Consider the following 19,192-nt stretch of genomic DNA (forward strand, 5'->3'; position numbering starts at 1 on the left):
CTGGCAATAGGCGCGCACACAGATGCACCGAAATGAGACAAGGGACCAGGCAGCTGCCAGGCTTGTTGTTTTATCTATGGGGCCTGCGACCTGCTTGATCCCCACCCCATTTCAGAGTCCCCAGCTACTTGGAATTTAATTAATTTCCCAACCATGTTTCAATTGATCGTCTGCAGCAGCAGGGAAAAGCAGTGGTGAAAAGATCAGGTGTGATTTCACGAAGACTGCAAATGTTCCAGCCGCTGGGCTGCCACAGTTTTGTGGAATGAAATGGTTAAAGGGAAGGGGGTGTGGGGAAGCCAAAAAGAGCAGCCTCTTGTGCGATTATGTTATATTTCAGAATAGCACCTGATGTCAAGTCGCAGATGTCAAAGTAGGGCCTAGGGCAAGGGATAGGCGCTTCTATTCCAACGAACGCATATATAAATTATAATCAAAACCTAATACTTTGGCCAAGTTTCTGACATTCCTGCTCAGGCTGAGAACTCTAGGAGATGAACCCAGAGGAACAAAGGTGGGGGGGGGGGAGTGAAAAGAGCGGCAGAATCCAACCCTGAACTATGTGTACTTTAGTGTTGTCATCAAAATTACAGCCAGATTGAGGAGAGAGCTCTTCCTACAGAACATGACAACTTAATTTTTTACTCCAGACAGTGCCACAGAATGCAACTGCTACATTCGTCTTCATAACCCAGACAGACTCAGAGTCACTGCAAGACAAGACAGGAATAACCCAAAAGGAGAGGGAGGCAGTAATATTCCAGCATAGAACCTGAGCTCAGGAGAACATGATTTGAGTACCAGATTTCATATAAATTAATTGGTGTGACCTTTTCTTCGCTCCCACTATTCCTACAGAGGTATCGATTGCGCTGTTCACATGGCTTCAGGTATGCTCCAAACCTGAACAGATGAGTTCTGAATGTTTAACCAGCTCTCAGGATGCTGTCCTAGCCTCCTGCTACTGCCCCCTTTTATATTTTCCTGGTTGCACGATTCCTCCTAGCCATTTAAAAATCCAAAGAATTCCAGAATGCAACCATTTCTTTAATTAAGCAGAAACAAAAAACAAACCACCACACATAAAAATCAAAAATCAAATTATCCAATAATGTTTTATTAACATTGGTGATATTATAGAATTGTAGAATTGGAAGGGACCCTAACAATCTTCTAGTCCAGGGGTAGTCAATCTTTTTATACCTACCGCCCACTAATGCATCTTTCTTGATGGTAAAATTTCCTTACCGCCCACCAGTGCTCGATGGAAGGAAGATTCAGCTTGTGCCGTAGAACCACCTACGGCCCACCTAGAATCCTGAAATGCCCACTGGTGGGCAGTAGGGACCAGGTTGACAATCCCTGATCTAGTCCAACACCCTGCAATGCAAAAATATACAGCTGTCCCATATGGGGACTGAACCTGCAACCTTGCCATTTCAGCACCACGCTCTAACCAACTGAGCTATCTCAGTTGGGTTTTCTTCACTTTGAAAGTCATGATATTGGGTTTTACTCAAGAGCTTGTTGTTGGCATCTGTCCGTCTCAAGAGACAATGGAGTGCACCTCAGGGGATGAAACCAAACCGCTAGAGCAGCAGTTCTCAACCTGTGGGTCCCCAGATGTTCTTGGACTACAACTCCCATCATCCCTGAGCTCTGGCCTTGCTAGCTAGGGGTGATGGGAGTTGTAGTTCAACAACATCTGGGGACCCACAGGTTGAAAAAGGCTGCGCTAGAGAATCACAGCGCCTGCTATGGCTGCAGAGATCAATAACTCATATGTAACTGCTCTCTCCTGTGTTGTTTTTGCTGCATTAGCAGCACCAAAATGACCTCTCCGAGCGGTGCATGGGGTGTTGGGAAGGGAGTACCTCTGGTGGAGAACATGTTGTGCTCCTTCTGGGGGAGTCTGCCCACCTTTGTTTTTATGAGCTCTCACCTGTGGCTCCTAGAAGCTGTCAGCATGTGACAGTTGCCATGCCCTGGGAAATAGCTTTGACTGGCTGGCTAAACCAGGTGAGGGTAGTTGATCAGTCTCAAACCCTTGGTGAGTTAGGAACTTCCCCTGCATGCAAAGACAGGCTCTAGTGGATTGAGCAGACGAGACCAATGGTGGGTCAAATGGTCGAGATGGTGGTTCCTGCAAGTGTTGTGGAGGGAAATGGGAGGCAGATGGGACTCATCTAGGAGAAGGAAAACTCTGGTCCTAAACCTCCAGTGCCTTGCAGCTATATTTATCTGTCAGAAAGTTTTCACGAGTAAACTCTTAGGGAAAATCCGTACCTGCTACCTTGCAGGACATCTCTGAGAGAAGTGAAAGCTAAGGAGGAAACCCTACACAAATCTGGAATGGAGTCCTTAAAACGGTTGGATGGATGGTTTTGATGGATGTAATAATGGAATACTGAATGGTTTAGTTTATGTAAAATATGCAGGGATTTATGGTATGCAAAACAAACCATGGAAAGAGAAGAAGGGAAGTCATTGATATTTTAAGGATGTTTATAAATGAGTATTCAAAATTGTAAAACAGAAAATTAAATAAAAATTACACACACACACACACACACACACACACACACACACAGGAGCTGATCAGAGTTGTAATCCGAATCATGTGCAGGACACAAGCCTGATCTAATGCTAACACTCTTACTAAAGTACATACTAACCCTACTTTTTTTTTTACAATGCTCAATAGGAACGTCGGTATGTAAAGGGTTCCCTGAAGGTAGAACGTTTAAAAACTACTACCTTGAAGAATAACTCTATGCTATTCCAAAATTCCACCGCTCAACTAAATTTGCATAACTAAACTCCCCACATGCTGTTTAGCAGTAAGAATTGCCAAGGAGAACACAAATCATAATAAGCCACAATCATGCCTAAAGCTGTAACACACCTGGATATTTTGTTTACCTGGTAAAGTGTTGGGGAAAGATTAATGTAGTTTGAACGGTGGGAAAGCGCTTGCAAGATGACCTACAAAGCCAAACATAGATTCACCGCACACATTATTTCCTTCTAGCCACTAGATGGTATCAGAGCAAATATCCCTTGAGCTGAAAATTCAGAAGTTAACAGTATTTAAGGAATGTAAAGCACATCTAAGGCGTGTATCTCACACTACCTATTAATGAATCATGTATACAAGACTTAACAATATAGTGAAACTCCAAAGTCCACAATAAAATCACAATAAAAGGAGAAACTTTTATTTCAGCAGCAATGGGACTGCACCTATTGCTTAATAGGGTTACAAAACTAAGACATACAGCAGGGGTCAAATTATTCCACTAGTGTATTCCAAAAGCCTGGTAGAAGAGATAGGGTTTTACTTGGCTTCTAAAACTGGAAAAAAATGCTACCTAGTGGGTGTCTTTGGGAAATGTAATCCCAAATTGTGGCACTTCCACAAAGACACCTTTGATTGAATCAGAGGCTTACTTGGGCATAGACTCTGAGTGGCACCTGATGGAATAGATGGATGATCAGAAAAGCCATTGCCCAGGCTGTTTTATCACTTTATAGAGAGTGACTAATCTAGCACCTAAAACAGAGCCTGGAAATCAGACAGATGGCCAATGCAAGTGGTCCGAAATCAAAGTAAAACCAGCCCTCCGGTCTTCTCTCAGTAGTAATTCAAATGCAATATCTGTAGCTTCCAAACTGTTTATTCCACGGGAATCCCTGCCTCGAATGCAATAATGTCATCATTCTGCAATGAGGTCTGTGGTCTCCAAGAAGATGTGCAGCTGGAATATTAGAACAATACGTATCCACTCCTGATCATATACACTTAAGATAGCGTAACAGTGCCCAGGACAAGCAATCCTGCCTTCTCCAAATTAAAATGAATCAAGCAGCCAATTTATCAGCAACAGTTGAATGTTTAAAATAACCTTTGTAAAAAAAATAATAATCCACAAGCTTTTCTTTTGGGAATTATAGGGACGAAATACCTAAACTGTATAGAAACTAATTCATATATGTGACTACAGCAGCAAGAATGTTACTTGCCCCAAATTGGAAAGAAGCAGAATTCCCAGCAAAAGAAGAATGGATACGAAAACTTACGGATTATGCAGAAATGGTGAAATTTACCAGAAGAATAAGGAATCAAGATAACAAATCTTTTATAAAAGAATGGAAATAGTTTATTAAATATTAACAGATTATAAACGGATACAAAAACTTAAGGAATATGCAGAAATAGTGAAACTTAATGGAAGAATAAGAAATCAATATAACAAATCTTTTATAAAAGAATGGAAATTGTTTATTGTATATTTACAGATAAATTATAAACGGATAAAAACACTGGCAGGATTATTGTAACAACCTGCAGTTTTATAAGAGTATATTTTTAAGGAGATGAAAAAATGAAAAAAAAGTTGATTTGGATATGCAAGAAGATATTAGAAACAAATTTAAGGAACTGCAGAAAGAGGGGAAAGGAAGTCAAGTTTTGAAATGTCAAAATGATAGTAAAATCAGTGAAATGTATAAACTGGAAAAGTATAAATAGATAAAAGGGTGGTAGAAGAAAAAGAACAATAAGTACCCACTCCTGATCATATACACTTACTTCCACAGACAAGCTTTATGGGGATGCTGATTTCATTTTCCAGTAGGACTTTGTCACCTGCCCACACTGCCAAAAGTACCAAAACCTGGTTCAATGCCCATGGGATTACTGTGTTTGATTGGCCAGCAAACCCGCCTGACCTGAACCCCATAGAGAATCTACGGGGCATTGCCAAGAGAAAGATGAGAGACACGAGACCAAGCAATATAGAAGAGCTGAAGGCTGCTATTGAAGCTTCCTAGTCTTCCATAACACCTCAGCAGTACAACAGGCTGATAGCATCCATGCCACGCCACATTGAGGCACTAATTGATGCAAAAGGGGCCCAAACCAAGTACTGAGTACATGTGCATGCTTCTACTTCTCAGAGGTCCAATATTGCTCTATTTGCAGTCCTTGTTTTGCTGATTTCATTTAATATTCTAATTTTCTGAGATTATTAATTTGGGGTTTTCATCAGCTGTACGCCATAAACATCACAATTATAACAAATAAAGCCTTGACATATCTCACTTTGCATGTCATGAATCTATCTCGTATATTAGTTTCACCTTTTAAGTTGAATTACTGAAATAAATGAACTTTTCCACAATATTCTAATTTTTTGAGTTTCACCTGTAGATAGAGGGACAGTGGAATAATGGGACAAGCAATCCTGCCTTCCCCAAATTAAAATAAACCAAGCAGCCAACTTATCAGCAACAGTGGAATGTAGGAACCTGTTATGACCACTGGTCCATCAAGCTCACTACTGTCTGAATTGACTGGCAGAAGTTCTCCAGGGTTTCTGGCAGGGGAACCTCCCGGCCCTATCTAAAGACATCGTGGATTGAACAAGGGACCTTCTGCATGCAAATCAGATGCTCCATGACTGAGCTATGGCCATTCCCCAGTGGGCAAAGTCTGACCATCCCAGTTTACCAGCTGACTTCCTCCCACTCCCCATCTCCTGGAAAGGAGCTGTGTGTTCCCGGCACAATTACAGGTTTTAAGAACGAACAGAAAGGGCATCCAGTAGGCCTACTGTTCATCAATCAGTGGAGCGGTGATAAGACTGGGAAAACCTGGACCTGTAAAAAGGTAAAGGAGTATTGGGAAATAATTCATAATGAACTGAAAAAAATATTTGAAAGTACTTTAACAAAACAACAACAACAGAGTCCTTTTTGTTGGGGAGAATTCAGAAAGAAATTCCCAGGTGTCAAAAAGGGTTATTTATGTATGCCACTACTGCGGCCTGTGTTTTGTTAGCCGAAAAATGGAAAACGAGTGAGGTCTCAACTAAAGAAGAATGGCAGCTTAAACTGATAATAATATGCACAGCTTGCGGACCTAACATATAGAAAAGGAGAACAAGAACATATGTTTAGAGAAGACTGGAAAATGTTTATTGAATATATGGGGGGAAATTGTGTATACTTGAAAATGTTGGCAGTATTGAGATAAATTTGACAGTATAAATAGGTTTTGATGGATGTAATAATGGAATACTGAATGGCTTAGTTTATGTAAAATATGCAGGGATTTATGATATGCAAAATGAACCATGGAAAGCGAAGAAGGGAAGTCATTGATATTTTAAGGATGCTTAAATGAGTATTCTAAATTGTAAAACAGAAAATTTAATAAAAATTATATTTTTAAAAAAAAGACTGGGAAAACCTGAGTGGATGACTCCAACAGTGATATTTGATATAGATTTCCCTTTTTGCAGGTAACCGATACTTGAATCTCTGGATAGCAGATGGTGCAACTGTAAAATCAAATTTTCAAAACTCTTATTTTTTAGAGCAAACATGGGGTGGGTCAGGGGAAACACGAGGGACAAGGGAGAGACCATGGCTTAGTGGTGGTCAACGTGCTTTGCAGTCAGAAGGTTCCATGTTCAACTCCTCTATATAAGAAAGACTCCTGTCTTAAACTCTGGAAAGTTGCTGTTGAAAATACCAAGCAAGGCGGACCAGTGGGTTGACTGCATATAAGGCAGCAGTTTATTTTTCTCAAAGATAGTATTGGCCTCAACAAATGAATAATACTGCGGCTTTTTTCACATGCTTCTGCACAAACAATGTGGAATGTTAACAATCTAATCTGAGCACCTGCCTACACTACTGGTCTTGTAAACTAGTTTCAGAAGTGAACAACGCATTGTCTTGATGAGGTGAGACAGAAGATCAGATCATCTATGTAAATAGTTCCAGGAACTCTTCTTAGAAGATGATGATTATCTAAACCCACGCCAGTTAGGACTCAGGTGAGATTTTGGCAGAGACCGTTTTAGCAGCCCTGGAAAAAGATCTACGATGTGCATCCTACATTCCAGTTGTTTATTTTTGGGTGGAAATATTTCTGTTTTGTAAGTAAGCACATTGGTAACAATGAATGAATGTTGACCACAAGTTAAATATTAAGCGAGCCTGGCAGTTTCTAAGGGTTGTTCTGATTTTGTTTTCTTTACTAAATACAAGCAAAAACATCAGAAAGTCTCCTAATGTCAACTGAAAGTTTTCCAAAGCAAATTGTCTTATGCAAACTACCCAGTTCAAAATTTTCTAGAAAACCCACATCGCCGGACCACAATTAGACAAGGGGAATATGAGCTCATTTTTACTTCTAGACATTTTAACGGTTAGGGAAGAAAATTGACTATCAAGTTTTTCCAGATCGTAAGATAAAGTTGAGGCTGGGAGTAGTTCCATAGCAGTTCCACTCCTGTCTACATCTAATCTGATTTGGCCACGATAAGGAAATTTTGTCCATGATTCTTTTCCACCTAGTCATTTCAACATGTTGCAAAATTTAATAATTCCAAAATACAGAAGCGCTTTCACTTACGCAAGATTAAATATACTGCCTTCAGCTGTGCTTGAGGGTCGATTTCAAAAAATCCCGCTGGAAAAACGGTTATGTCCATGTGGAGATGGCAGTATTGAATCAGTACCTCATGTGCTTCTAGCTTGCCCTCTTTATAAAGATTTGAGGAGTGAGGTCCTCTACTACTATCAATACCAGGTCAATCAACCATTGCTACTGTGTCCATCCTTCTAGCAGATCAAGATGATCAGGTGACAGCAAAAACTGCATACTGTGGTTAAGTTTTTACCTCTATCTTCAGTACATTTTATTTTATTGCTATGGCTAGTGGCTGATGCAAATAAAGATTATTCTGATTCCTGCCTACATCAGTACTAGACAGTGAGTTCTATCTGATAAGCTTTGAACTTTGAAATACTGCATGATTCAATGTTGTATCCATTTGATGGCAAGGGAGAAGGATGGTGTAAAATTATGGAGTGTGGTGTCATGACAATGTTTAACACTATTTTAAAAATGCTTTCATTAAACTCTCAAGTAGAGGCCAAAATCTTGAGCGAATGAGAAAACACAGAAACTGAAGCTCAACCCAGGCCAGACAGAGATGTTGCAAATGGCTCAAATTGCAGATGGCAGGGTAGTCTACTCAGGATGAAATCAATATAACAGAAGATTTAGTGAGGCACGTGTAATATTTTGTAGGATGTTTTTAACTGAAAGGAGAGATAAGTTGTTCTCCATGTTTCAGAGGCTCAATGTGAAATACATAAGTAACTGCGATGTGAAATGAAAGAATGACAATACATCAAGTGGGTCAATGCTAGCACTTCTAGACTTAACCGTGACAGGATTTCCAGCATGTTACATGTTACCAATGCCGCAATGTCTGTGCTGTCTACTACTGTTCTTGTGAATTACCTCTATTACATACATAGTTATGCCTGGCTTTACTTTTCTACATTTTGTTTAGCTCTGCACCTGACTTACAATCACCAGCACCCCACATAAAAAAAATCCAACCAGCCACGTAAATATACTTGACAACTTAGGCTCCCTGATGAAGTGGACTATAGTCCCCAAAACTCATAATAAATCTAGCCTTTAAGATGCCGCAACACTGTTTGTTGTTTTTTTCAGCAAGAGACTTCAAGAGTTTTTGCTATGGTAATAAAGAATAAGATTTATAGGACATTGGCTCAATCAAGCTAATATTTTCCCTACTCAATTAACTTTTATCAGATAACTTACATTGCTATCTGTCATTTACTGGTTTGCCTTTAATAAAAGTACCAAGCCTTCTCCATTACACAACAATTTGTTTTCACAGGTTTCTATGTGCAGGCTATCCCTCTATCTTTTGCCTTTTCTCTATTTTTCCTCTCTTTTTTTAATGTCACATGCCACAAATGTCTCCACAAAAAATGGTCTACAGCTATTGTGGCTCCAGCTGGGGGAGCAATGACCACCTGAGGTATTGTCATGGACTGGTTGGATACAGAAGACTGGTGGAAAGGCACCAGCTGGGGAATGCCCAAGGGAAGAAGGCTCAGAGCCCGCGGGTTGGTGGTGAGATGATGATGATGGGGAAAGAGGGTGTCAGAACCAGAAGAGGTAACAGAGCTTTAGTGAGTGGGGGGAGTCCGTGGCAGAGAGAAGTCCAGACTCAGAGGCAGAAGCTGAAGCAGGAGAGGAGAGAAGCCAAGAGGCAGAAATGAATGTGGGTGTTGAAGAGGCATGGGTGTCTCCCCATCCTGATGCTACAAGCTCCCCTCCTCACTCGTCTCCCAGAAACAGGAGCGGCATGAAGAGAGCAGAGGATAAGTGAGCTTCACACAGTCTCAGATTGCTTGGGGGTAACCTTGGAGAGGAGGAGACTTAGGCAACTGTGGAGAGACGGGGACCTTCAGTCTCTGCAACTGCTTCATGGGGGCAAGACCTGCTGGAGGTGGTTTGCTGTGCTTGTTCGGCCTGACACTCTGTGCAGATCCCGGATTTGCCAATAAAGCCCAGTGTGGTCTCTTGGTGCCTCACTCCTGTCAGGTGTACACATGCACTTTAAAGCACATTTGAAACACATTGTCCTCTCAAAGAATTCTGGGTACTGTAGTTTACCCCTCACAGAGTTATGATTCCCAGCAACCCAGTGGGGTATTCATCATCATCATCATCATCAACAACAACAACGAACAAACTACAGTGCCCAGAATTATTTGAGGGGAGGGGAAATGTGTTTCAAATGTGCTTTAAAAGTACTGGGGCATGGACAGGCGTAGATCAGTGGTCCTCCTTTGCGACTATTGACTAAATCAATTAAAAACTTGGCTGGCAATCTCACACATTAAATTTCCAACAACGAGGAGAAGGCGTGAGCATTACCAATTAGGTGCCTTGTTCTGGTGAAGACAGACTCATTCCGGGCGTCCCACTGAAACTATGAGCCTGACTCTTTCGGGAGATCTTTTAGTGGTGCCAATTTGTCTGTGAGGTGTGGCTTTGACTTGGCAGGGCAAATGATCAATCCTAATACATTTCCCAGCTCAGCTGAAATCTTGACAGTGCCTCCTTCGGAAATTGCCACAGCATTTCTAGGTCAAGCTCAAAGCCTACAGAGGCTGATTTATGTTTTCCCATAACTAGTAATCTCACATATTGTGCGTGTGTGTATATATGTATATGCCATATATACATCTAATTATCTTTAACTTTTGTTACCAGGTAATCTAAACTATGGCATTAAACTAGCATATTAGAGAATATTAGAACAATTTTCATTGTTACAGTCAGACCTACCAGGTCTCTTCTAACTGTGGATTTGCTAGGTCATGGGTAGGCAAACTAAGGCCCGGATCTGGCCCAATCCCCTTCTAAATCCAGCCCGCAGATGGTTCGGGAATCAGTGTGTTTTTACATGAGTAGAATTTGTCCTTTTATTTAAAATGCATCTCTGGGTTATTTACGGGGCCGGCCTGCCTGGTGTTTTTACATGAGTAGAATGTGTGCTTTTATTTAAAATGCATCTCTGGGTTATTTGTGGGACATAGGAATTCGTTCATGTATTTTTTTCAAAATATAGTCCGGCCCCCCACAAGGTCTGAGGGACAGTGGACCGGCCCATGGCTGAAAAAGGTTGCTGACCCCTGTGCTAGGTTTACAATTATTTCCCTACCTGACAGGGGTGTCGTGCAGCTTAATTACTTAAGATTTACAACAAGCTCTAAGATTCCCAGATGAAAGGTACTGTATACGAGCAAAAAAAAAGCTATTACTCATTGGTATGATCGTCTTAGGACAGTATCACCTTACACAATAGAGATTCTCTCAATGATTCTGAGCTGTTTGAAGTTTGATAAGCATATTTATAATTAAAAGAAAGATATTGTGGAGATACTCTCCTCAGGGCGTCGCTGGGATTGCGAAACCAGAAGTATGACTTTGGAGAAGAGAATAAGCTAGAATTAAACAGCTCCTAAGGCCAATTCTGTCTGCAGTTGTGTAAAGCACATTCTTTTCTCCCTTTTGTTCTCTGAGGAGGCTCCTCTCATTAGGTAAAATAAAACCTGATGAAAAATGAAGGTGAGTTGTCACCCTGATTCAAGCTTTAATCACCACACTAACATACTATAATCAACTTTATGCCATTTGCTGATGGCCCTTTCAAAGGGTTTCTCTTTCGCCCCTCTCAGACTAAGGGGAAAAATTTTAACAAGTGCACCTATTTAACTAAAAGGTGCACGTAAAGGACTTCTGTTTCTTCTCGTCAATTTAATGCGACCCTGCTTTTCTTGAAGAACACTTTATTATATCTGTAGTCTTCCCAGGCTTTATTTTCTCACGTTTGTTTGGTGTGTGTGTTTTTAATGTAGAAGATCATATACAATTTCTTTCCTTTTACAAACAAGATTTTATATAGGGAACTTTTCTAATATTATAATATTGACTGTGTCCTTACATTTATGTATAAAATGAATTATAATGACAGTGGAACGTTGCTAGGTGTGAAGCCATAGTTCTGCTAGAAAAAGTTATGTTTGGCAAGAGATGGCCCCCTGCCTGATGTGCTTGCCAAACCCAACCACTTTGCCAACCCACTTGTCCCACACCTGACAGCCATAGATGTCATAGTGTGGATGGACTATGTGACAGCATAAAGCATTAATTACACACACACCACAGAAGGTATAAGCCCTTCTGAGGGCTGTGTGCACAGTCACACACACACACACACACACACACACACACACACACACATATATGCATGCACACAACCCTCAGAAGCAAAGAGCTATGTTAACAGGTCGTCACAGATGTTATTTGTATCATGCAAGATTAAAGTACACTAACATTTAGAGTAAAAGGAAAAATCGTTTTACGGAGAGCTTTGTGTGAATGTAACTTTATAATTCACACGCAACGATATCCTGAGGAGTCATGAAATGCTAACATTGTATCCTCATTTATAGCATAATTTAACGGGAGTGCATTTACATGAAAGTATCACCTTGGAAGAACAACAACAGTCAATGTGCAGTGACTGATTTTTGCCTATTGCAAATGGTTTTGCGAACTTTTGTCTAACGTATTCTGGCTCTTCTCCTCTGCCACTCAAATCTACAGTAAGAACTTCCAAGCAACTGATGTACGTAAAGAAACAAGGATCTCGAGATAAACAGCAACCAGAGGATAATAAAAATTTGCTAACAGGGGCTGGGGAACACAAAGTAATACAAGGTTGATGGGATAACAAGGGCATAATGACTTTGTACAGAAACTAGGCTACGATCCTCAAAATGTTCTTCCACCAGCACAGGCACCATCTAAATAACAGGGTTGATGGTGGAGCACTGCTTTTAAGCTTTGGGCTGTAAACCGTGGTTGAAGAGTCAGAAATGGCAAGCTAATTCCTCAAGCACAAAGGGAAACTGTCTTTGGTAATCAGAGAACAAACAGCTGGAGAAGAAAGGAGATGTCTAATTTGTCTTCCTTTTTATTTTGCAGCAACTGAGTCAATCAAAAACCAACAATTAGCTGTTATTAGGACTATGCCATATTTAATGAAACAGGGGCGGGGGGAGGACACCATTACTCAAACAGCAATCTCAACCTTACTGGTTAATAGCGCTTTATGAGTCCAAACCTGGACATTTATTTATTTTTAAAATTAAATTAGGTCACTGCCATTGGAGGAGGGGACAGTAAAAAAATCAATACTTAAATGAATATATACACATAGGATTAAAACAATAAAAAGGCGCTCACCTAGCCTTGAAGCATATAGTGCAACACTGAAAACTGCATTCTGCTTTTATTGACATGCCTGCCTGCCATTTATATTGTAGCCCCAGAAGAAAGCAGGCTAACCCTATCCTCTGACAGTCAGGTGTTAATTTTACATTTGTATGCAGCCATAGTTTCTGAAAAATGGTATTTGGCAAGATTGCATCCTTCCTTTTCCCAGGGTAAAGTGTGCCAAAGCACAGACAGTCCCTCCTCCTTAGGCCTTAGGTTTTTAACATGCTGCTCACCATAATCCTGTCACTGTCGATGATTGTGTTCAGTCTGTGGGCGATGGTCAACACGGTGCATTGGGCAAACTTTTCACGGATTGTCTTCTGAATCAGCTCGTCCGTCCTGAAATAAAACAGCACGCACAGGTGTGAAAAGAGAGGCTGCAGAAAGCAGATTTTAACTTCTCAAAAGTTCTCCTCTCTGCATTCACTGCCACAGAAATAAACCAAGAATTTTTGTGCTGTAGTAGGAGGAAATATCACGTAACAGTACAATGGCACCACGGACGAAAACTTTATAACCTTTGGCCCTACACAGACAGGCCTCTCAGTTTGTGGTAGAGCAGGAAAATTAGGTTTGTGTGTCAGTTCAATGGCATCTGTATGCTGGGCATCACGTTTGCATGCACAGAGTTGTCCTTCCAAAAGTAAACCTTATTTATTTATATTTATATTTTTCTCTTCTTTCTGTTTTTTCCCATTGCAGTGGTACCTCGGGTTACATATGCTTCAGGTTAGACTCCGCTAACCCAGAAATAGTACCTCGGGTTAAGAACTTTGCTTCAGGATGAGAACAGAAATCGTGCTCCGGCAGCAGCAGGAGGCCCCATTAGCTAAAGTGGTGCCTCAGGTTAAGAACAGTTTCAGGTTAAGAACGGACCTCCAGAACGAATTAAGTACTTAACCCAAGGTACCACTGTATTTTATTTTGACAAAGTAATAATCATAAATAAATAAGAATAAAAATGTGCACCCCACCACTAAGACCATTCCATTCTAACTATCCAACCTCCCAAAATTTCAGCACCTCTTGCGAAGGTATGAACCCTTTCTGTTTTAACAGTACAAATTCTACAAACTTCTAAGTGAATACCTAAATCGTAGTCAAGGATTAGACGCAAGCCAGGCTGTGAAATAATGGATAAGATTGCCAAGTGAAGTCCATATCCCAGGGAAGATAACCAAGGGCATATCCGAACTTACCTTTCCCGAGCGCTCGGCTTTTCATTCTGGAGCTTTCCCTGTGAAAACCTGCTCTTTGGCGCTGCGTCAGGGCAAGCGGCAATCCGCAATTGCCGTCTGTTGCACTTTAAAGAGCGAGTTTTCAAGAGGAAAGAACCACGGAGGGGGGGAAAGAGCAGTCGGATACAGAGCTTTAAAGTGTGGACCCAGAAAGCCCAGGGCAAAAATGTGGCTAACTCCGAACAATATCTGTGTGTCATCTTGTAAGCAGAGTTAACTACTTTAACCCTGGTTAAGGGCTCTCAAACATACAGTGGTACCTCGGGTTACATATGCTTCAGGTTACATACGCTTCGCTAACCCAGAAATAGTGCTTCAGGTTAAGAACTTTGCTTCAGGATAAGAACAGAAATCGTGCTCTGGCGGCACGGCAGCAGCAGGAGGCCCCATTAGCTAAAGTGGTGCTTCAGGTTAAGAACAGTTTCAGGTTAAGTACAGACCTCTGGAATGAATTAAGTACTTAACCTGAGGTACCACTGTATTATAATGTGTGCTCTCTGTGTCTAGTGTACAACTGTGACATTCTGCTCTAACTCGCCATAGCATACAGGGTTGTATTCTACGATGTCCATGTACAACTGGAATTGACTTCTGGTTGTGTACTGGGACTTCACCTTCCTTTCGTCTCCTTGAAGTCCCCCCCCCCACACACATGGGGGGTGGCCCTGAGCAGATTATTCGGGGCATGGAGGGAGCCTGTAGCAGGGAGGAGAGGCAAGGAGAAATCCACTCACGCTACTCAAATCGCACCTTCATAAAAGATGCCATTATGGTTGCTAAGGAGAACCAAATAGAAAGATGCTGAGGTGAAGGCAAACAAAACAAGAAATGCAAGTTGCCACTACAGCATCTTTTACGATTCATGCTCACATACCCTGTACTCCACACAGGGAAACAGTTCTGTTGCTGTAACATATATTACGGCACTTCGGTTAGGCAAAGTTACTTGAATGCATAATACGTTTATTTCAAAACAACAAACTCCCAGGTTGTTAAACTGGAGAAGACATTATATTTCCATTAGCCTGATAAAAGCTACAGCTACCAACCCTTCTTGCTTTAAGCAAAGCATTAGCTAATGAAAGGGACGCCATTTTCCTGCGACAGTTTAAAAAGAAAAACCACACAAACAGTAAAGTCCTTTTGACAGAACCATCACAAGGAACACAGATGCCCTTGCAAGGATGTTATTAAAATGAATCATGACTCCATGGTATGAAAAATCCACACACAGTGGCCTAGGCTACATCACATTATTATTATTATTATTATTATTATTATTATTATTATTATTATTATTATTATTATCATCATCATCATCATCTCAGCGTGATCTCAGTGTGCCTACGTTCTGGTTCAAGAATTTGGACTTCGAATCCACTGGTCCAGTTCTTTTGACTATCCTATGAGTATCACATTACCACCAGTTACAGATAGGTAGCCGTGTTGGTCTGCCATAGTCAAAATAAAAAAATACCTTCCAGTAGCAACTTAAAGACCAACTAAGTTAGTTCTTGGTATGAGCTTTCGTGTGCATGCCCTGGCAAGACTGGAAAGAGAAGCTGCTGAATTGCAACTCATTACCAAACTTAAAACCATGGAGAGACCTGGTCTGAACAAAGACATTGGATTCTTATCTCATTATACATGACTAAGCCATTTCTCACCTTCTCACCCCTTGCCTTTTCCTGTAAGACCTATTACAGTCGTTAAGAGTCGTCAACAGGCTCATCTCAGCTATCTGCCAATCTCCCATTCCCACCACCCTTCTGAGTAATACCCCTCCCCACCTTCTCACTATATAGAAGGATCTGGCAACTTCTGTTTCAGTGTATCTGAAGAAGTGTGCATGCACACGAAAGCTCATACCAAGAACTAACTTAGTTGGTCTTTAAGGTGCTACTGGAAGGAATTTTTTTACATTACCACCAGAGAGTGTAGAAAATCTCAAACTCACTCACTGGCTACATTCAGATGTACAGTCAAACCTCGGTTCCCGGATGCCTCCATTATCGTACGTTTCGGCTCCCAAACGCCAAAAAACAGGAAGTAAACGCTCTGGTTTTCGAACATTGCGTTCAACATCCGAGGTTTGACTGTACTGCCAAACCATCATTTAGATGTATGTGAATGAGCCTCAGGCTTGAGTGCTCGCCCATTCCTCTGGCACAGCCTCAAGAGTGGATTTCCATCTTGCTGCGATTTGTCAATATGGGCAAGCTGTGGTTCATCTTCACTATTGTCTGGGACACATCAGCTTCAGATCATAGTTCATGGTTTATAATCCTTAGACCATAGTGAAGACTAATCACAGTTCCGGTTTCACAGATAACGAACCAAACAAAACTGAAACTTTGTATTTCCTCTTCCTGACTGTGCTGAAATAGGGGAGGGTGGAGCTTATGAATTCAAGGCGAAACCATGGTTTAGTGTTACATCAAACTCCAGCCATCCACTTAATTTCATTCCAGAATAGCCTTCTGTAACTAAGTTGATGGAAGATATGTAACAACACTGCAGGTGGATTATCAGAATTATGTGCTTACCTTGGGTCCACATTTGCTGTTGCTTCGTCAATAATTAATATTTTATTCTTCTTCAGAATAGCCCTGGCAAGACACACCAGTTGCCTCTGGCCAACACTAAAATTAGATCCAGATTCTGCCAGTTGTGTTTCCAGTTTGTCAGGTAGTTCTTCTATAGCCTCCTTGAGCTGGACCTGCAAATATATCAGTATGCCGTAAGTAGATTGTTCCTAAAATAACGTAATATCAATTTTGTGCTTCATATTTCGCTTCAAATGAGACTCATAATCTCTTGTCTTTTCTATCTATAAAAGAAAATGATAGTCACAAGTGACTAGGAAGGGCATGCTACCCGTTCACCTAACTTAATATGTACAAGCACCAGAAAGAATATAGGTATCATTCAGCTAAGCTTTACTCAGAATACACCTATTGCAATTACTGAGCCTGACTAAGATAGGTCTAAGCAAAACTTAGCTGCCCAGGAAGCCTTCGATTCTGAATTCATGTTGCAGGTAAAAGGCATTTTATTTTTGAAAACATTACCTCTTCCAAAGAATTCCACAGCTCTTCATCGCTATATTCGTCAAAAGGATCCAAGTTTTTTCTCATGGTCCCAGTGAACAAAACCGGCTCCTACAACACAGTGGGTTATCATTCAAGATGTTTCCGCTTTATCAGCCTTGATCATCAAGATACAAACATTGTACACACTTAGCTTTGATAAAGATGTCTCCCAGATGCATGAGACAACCATTTAGGGCAGAACTACTTGTTCAACAAACGCTTCTTCTTCTGGGCAACAGAGGTCTGGCAAGTGGGGCTTCATCCCTTCCCTGACCATCACGTTTTCTCTAGAAATCTCCCTCCCTGTGACCCAAGGTCTGCTTAGCTTTAGCAAGGTGTCGCTGTTGTGTGTCTTCAGACCACACCCTGTACATATGGCATCCCATAGGAGAAAAAGCTGTGAGCATGGAAGAGCTAAATCGCTCTCAACGTTGTGCTTTGCCTAGAAACAGCAGCCAGTGGGATTTTTTTTTTTTTTTAAAAAAATAAATTCTGCCCTGAGTGAAATGCTGCTTTAGGATATGCGAGTTAAAGGTAAAGGGACCCCTGACCATTAGGTCCAGTCGTGACCGACTCTGTGGTTGCGGCGCTCATCTTGCTTTATTGGCCGAGGGAGCCAGCGTACAGCTTCCGGGTCATGTGGCCAGCATGACTAAGCTGCTTCTGGCAAACCAGAGCAGCACACAGAAATGCCATTTACCTTCCTGTTGGAGCGATACCTATTTATCTACTTGCACTTTGATATGCTTTCGAACTGCTAGGTTGGCAGGAGCAGAGACCGAGCAACGAGAGCTCACCCCGTTGTGGGGATTTGAACCGCCGACCTTCTGATCGGCAAGTCCTAGGCTCTGTGGTTTAACCCACAGCGCCACCCGCGTCCCTATGTGAGTTACATATGTACAATTTTAAGAAAATATCCAGATACGCAGCTGCACACCTGCACACACTGATGCCTTTTACTGTTTTATTATGGAGGCACTGAAGAAAAATTGTTTACATGATGAGGTTTAAAGGGAAGGATTTACTGCACAGTCTTTTACTGTATTTGAACCTCTTTTTACGTGTACTGGATATATGTCCTTTAAGAAATCACCCATCAGAACTACATAACCAGATCTTGTTAGGAGGGTGAAAAGAAGGCAGGCAAAAAAAATTAGCTACATAGTAAACAATTACACGGGAAATGAAGTTTCAGCAAGATTCTTTCCCTACCATTCCTCAATTTTATTTTTATTTTTTTTTGGGGGGGGGGACGGGACGAAAAGGCAAACTGGTTTTGCTATGAAATTTTTCAAACACGCACACACTGAAATACTTACTGACAAAATTGAAATTTAAAAGCAACAAATAACGTTTGGTAAGTAGCTACTTGTTGCCTCAATTATACACGTGTGTTTGCTACCCTCATGCTGCAACTGGATTAACCTTGATCCTTCCTTGTGAAGGGGGGAAAAACCTTGCCTGCTCATGCTAGCGAACTCATCATTAAGGACGAAGATAATTGCTCGTCTGGTTTCACTGCATGGTGAAACCAGGATGAAATGTGGAATGACTGGAGCCTAAGGCAGGATTGGGCAAATAAGGAAATCACTGGCCCCACTCCAGATAAATAATTTTAGCCAAGACTACGTCCTGCTTAAAAGTGCGTGCTTCTAAGATACACTTAACTTGGTTCAATTTTACTTACAGCGCAATCCTGTCATGTTTACATGGAAAAGCCCCACTGTGTAGAATGAGGCCTCCTCTCATGCTTAGGCTTACAGCCTTGGTCATAACTAATTTGGCAGGATGATGATGATGATGATGATGATGATGATTTTAATAAATTTATTTATTTGGTTTTTCAAATTAGAATTTTATAATCACATATCCAACATAAAAACAAGATTCCAAATAATCTCCTGGGCTTCCCACCTCCCCTTTGTAGGTCCTGTTATTAATCATTTCATTCTGCATCTTTTATAATACAGTGGTGCCTCGCAAGACGAAATTAATCCGTTCTGCGAGTCTAGCGGTTTTTTCGTCTTGCGAAGCAACCCTATCAGCGGCTTTGCAGATTAGCGCTATTAGCGGTTTAGCGGCTATTAAAGGCTTAGTGGCTTAGTGGCTAAAAGGCTATTAGCGGCTTAGAAAAAGGGGGGGAGCGGAAAAAATCGCAAGACTTGCAA

The 19,192-nt window shown here is 41.2% G+C and overlaps 1 protein-coding gene across 1 annotated transcript in view; it reads right to left on the reverse strand.

Annotated features, from left to right (window-relative positions):
* ABCC4 (ATP binding cassette subfamily C member 4 (PEL blood group)) overlaps positions 1–19,192 on the reverse strand; it is a 153,355-nt gene that overhangs the window by 10,380 nt on the left and 123,783 nt on the right. Inside the window, exons 27-29 of the mRNA XM_082218548.1 lie at positions 17,004–17,093; positions 16,479–16,651; positions 12,928–13,033 (exon numbers count right to left, since the gene is read on the reverse strand). Of these exons, the coding sequence (XP_082074674.1) occupies positions 12,928–13,033; positions 16,479–16,651; positions 17,004–17,093 (369 nt within the window). The remainder of the gene's footprint in view (positions 1–12,927; positions 13,034–16,478; positions 16,652–17,003; positions 17,094–19,192) is intronic.

Source organism: Podarcis vaucheri, assembly GCF_965113315.1.
Source record: "Podarcis vaucheri genome assembly, chromosome: 4".
Lineage (NCBI taxonomy): Eukaryota > Metazoa > Chordata > Lepidosauria > Squamata > Lacertidae > Podarcis > Podarcis vaucheri.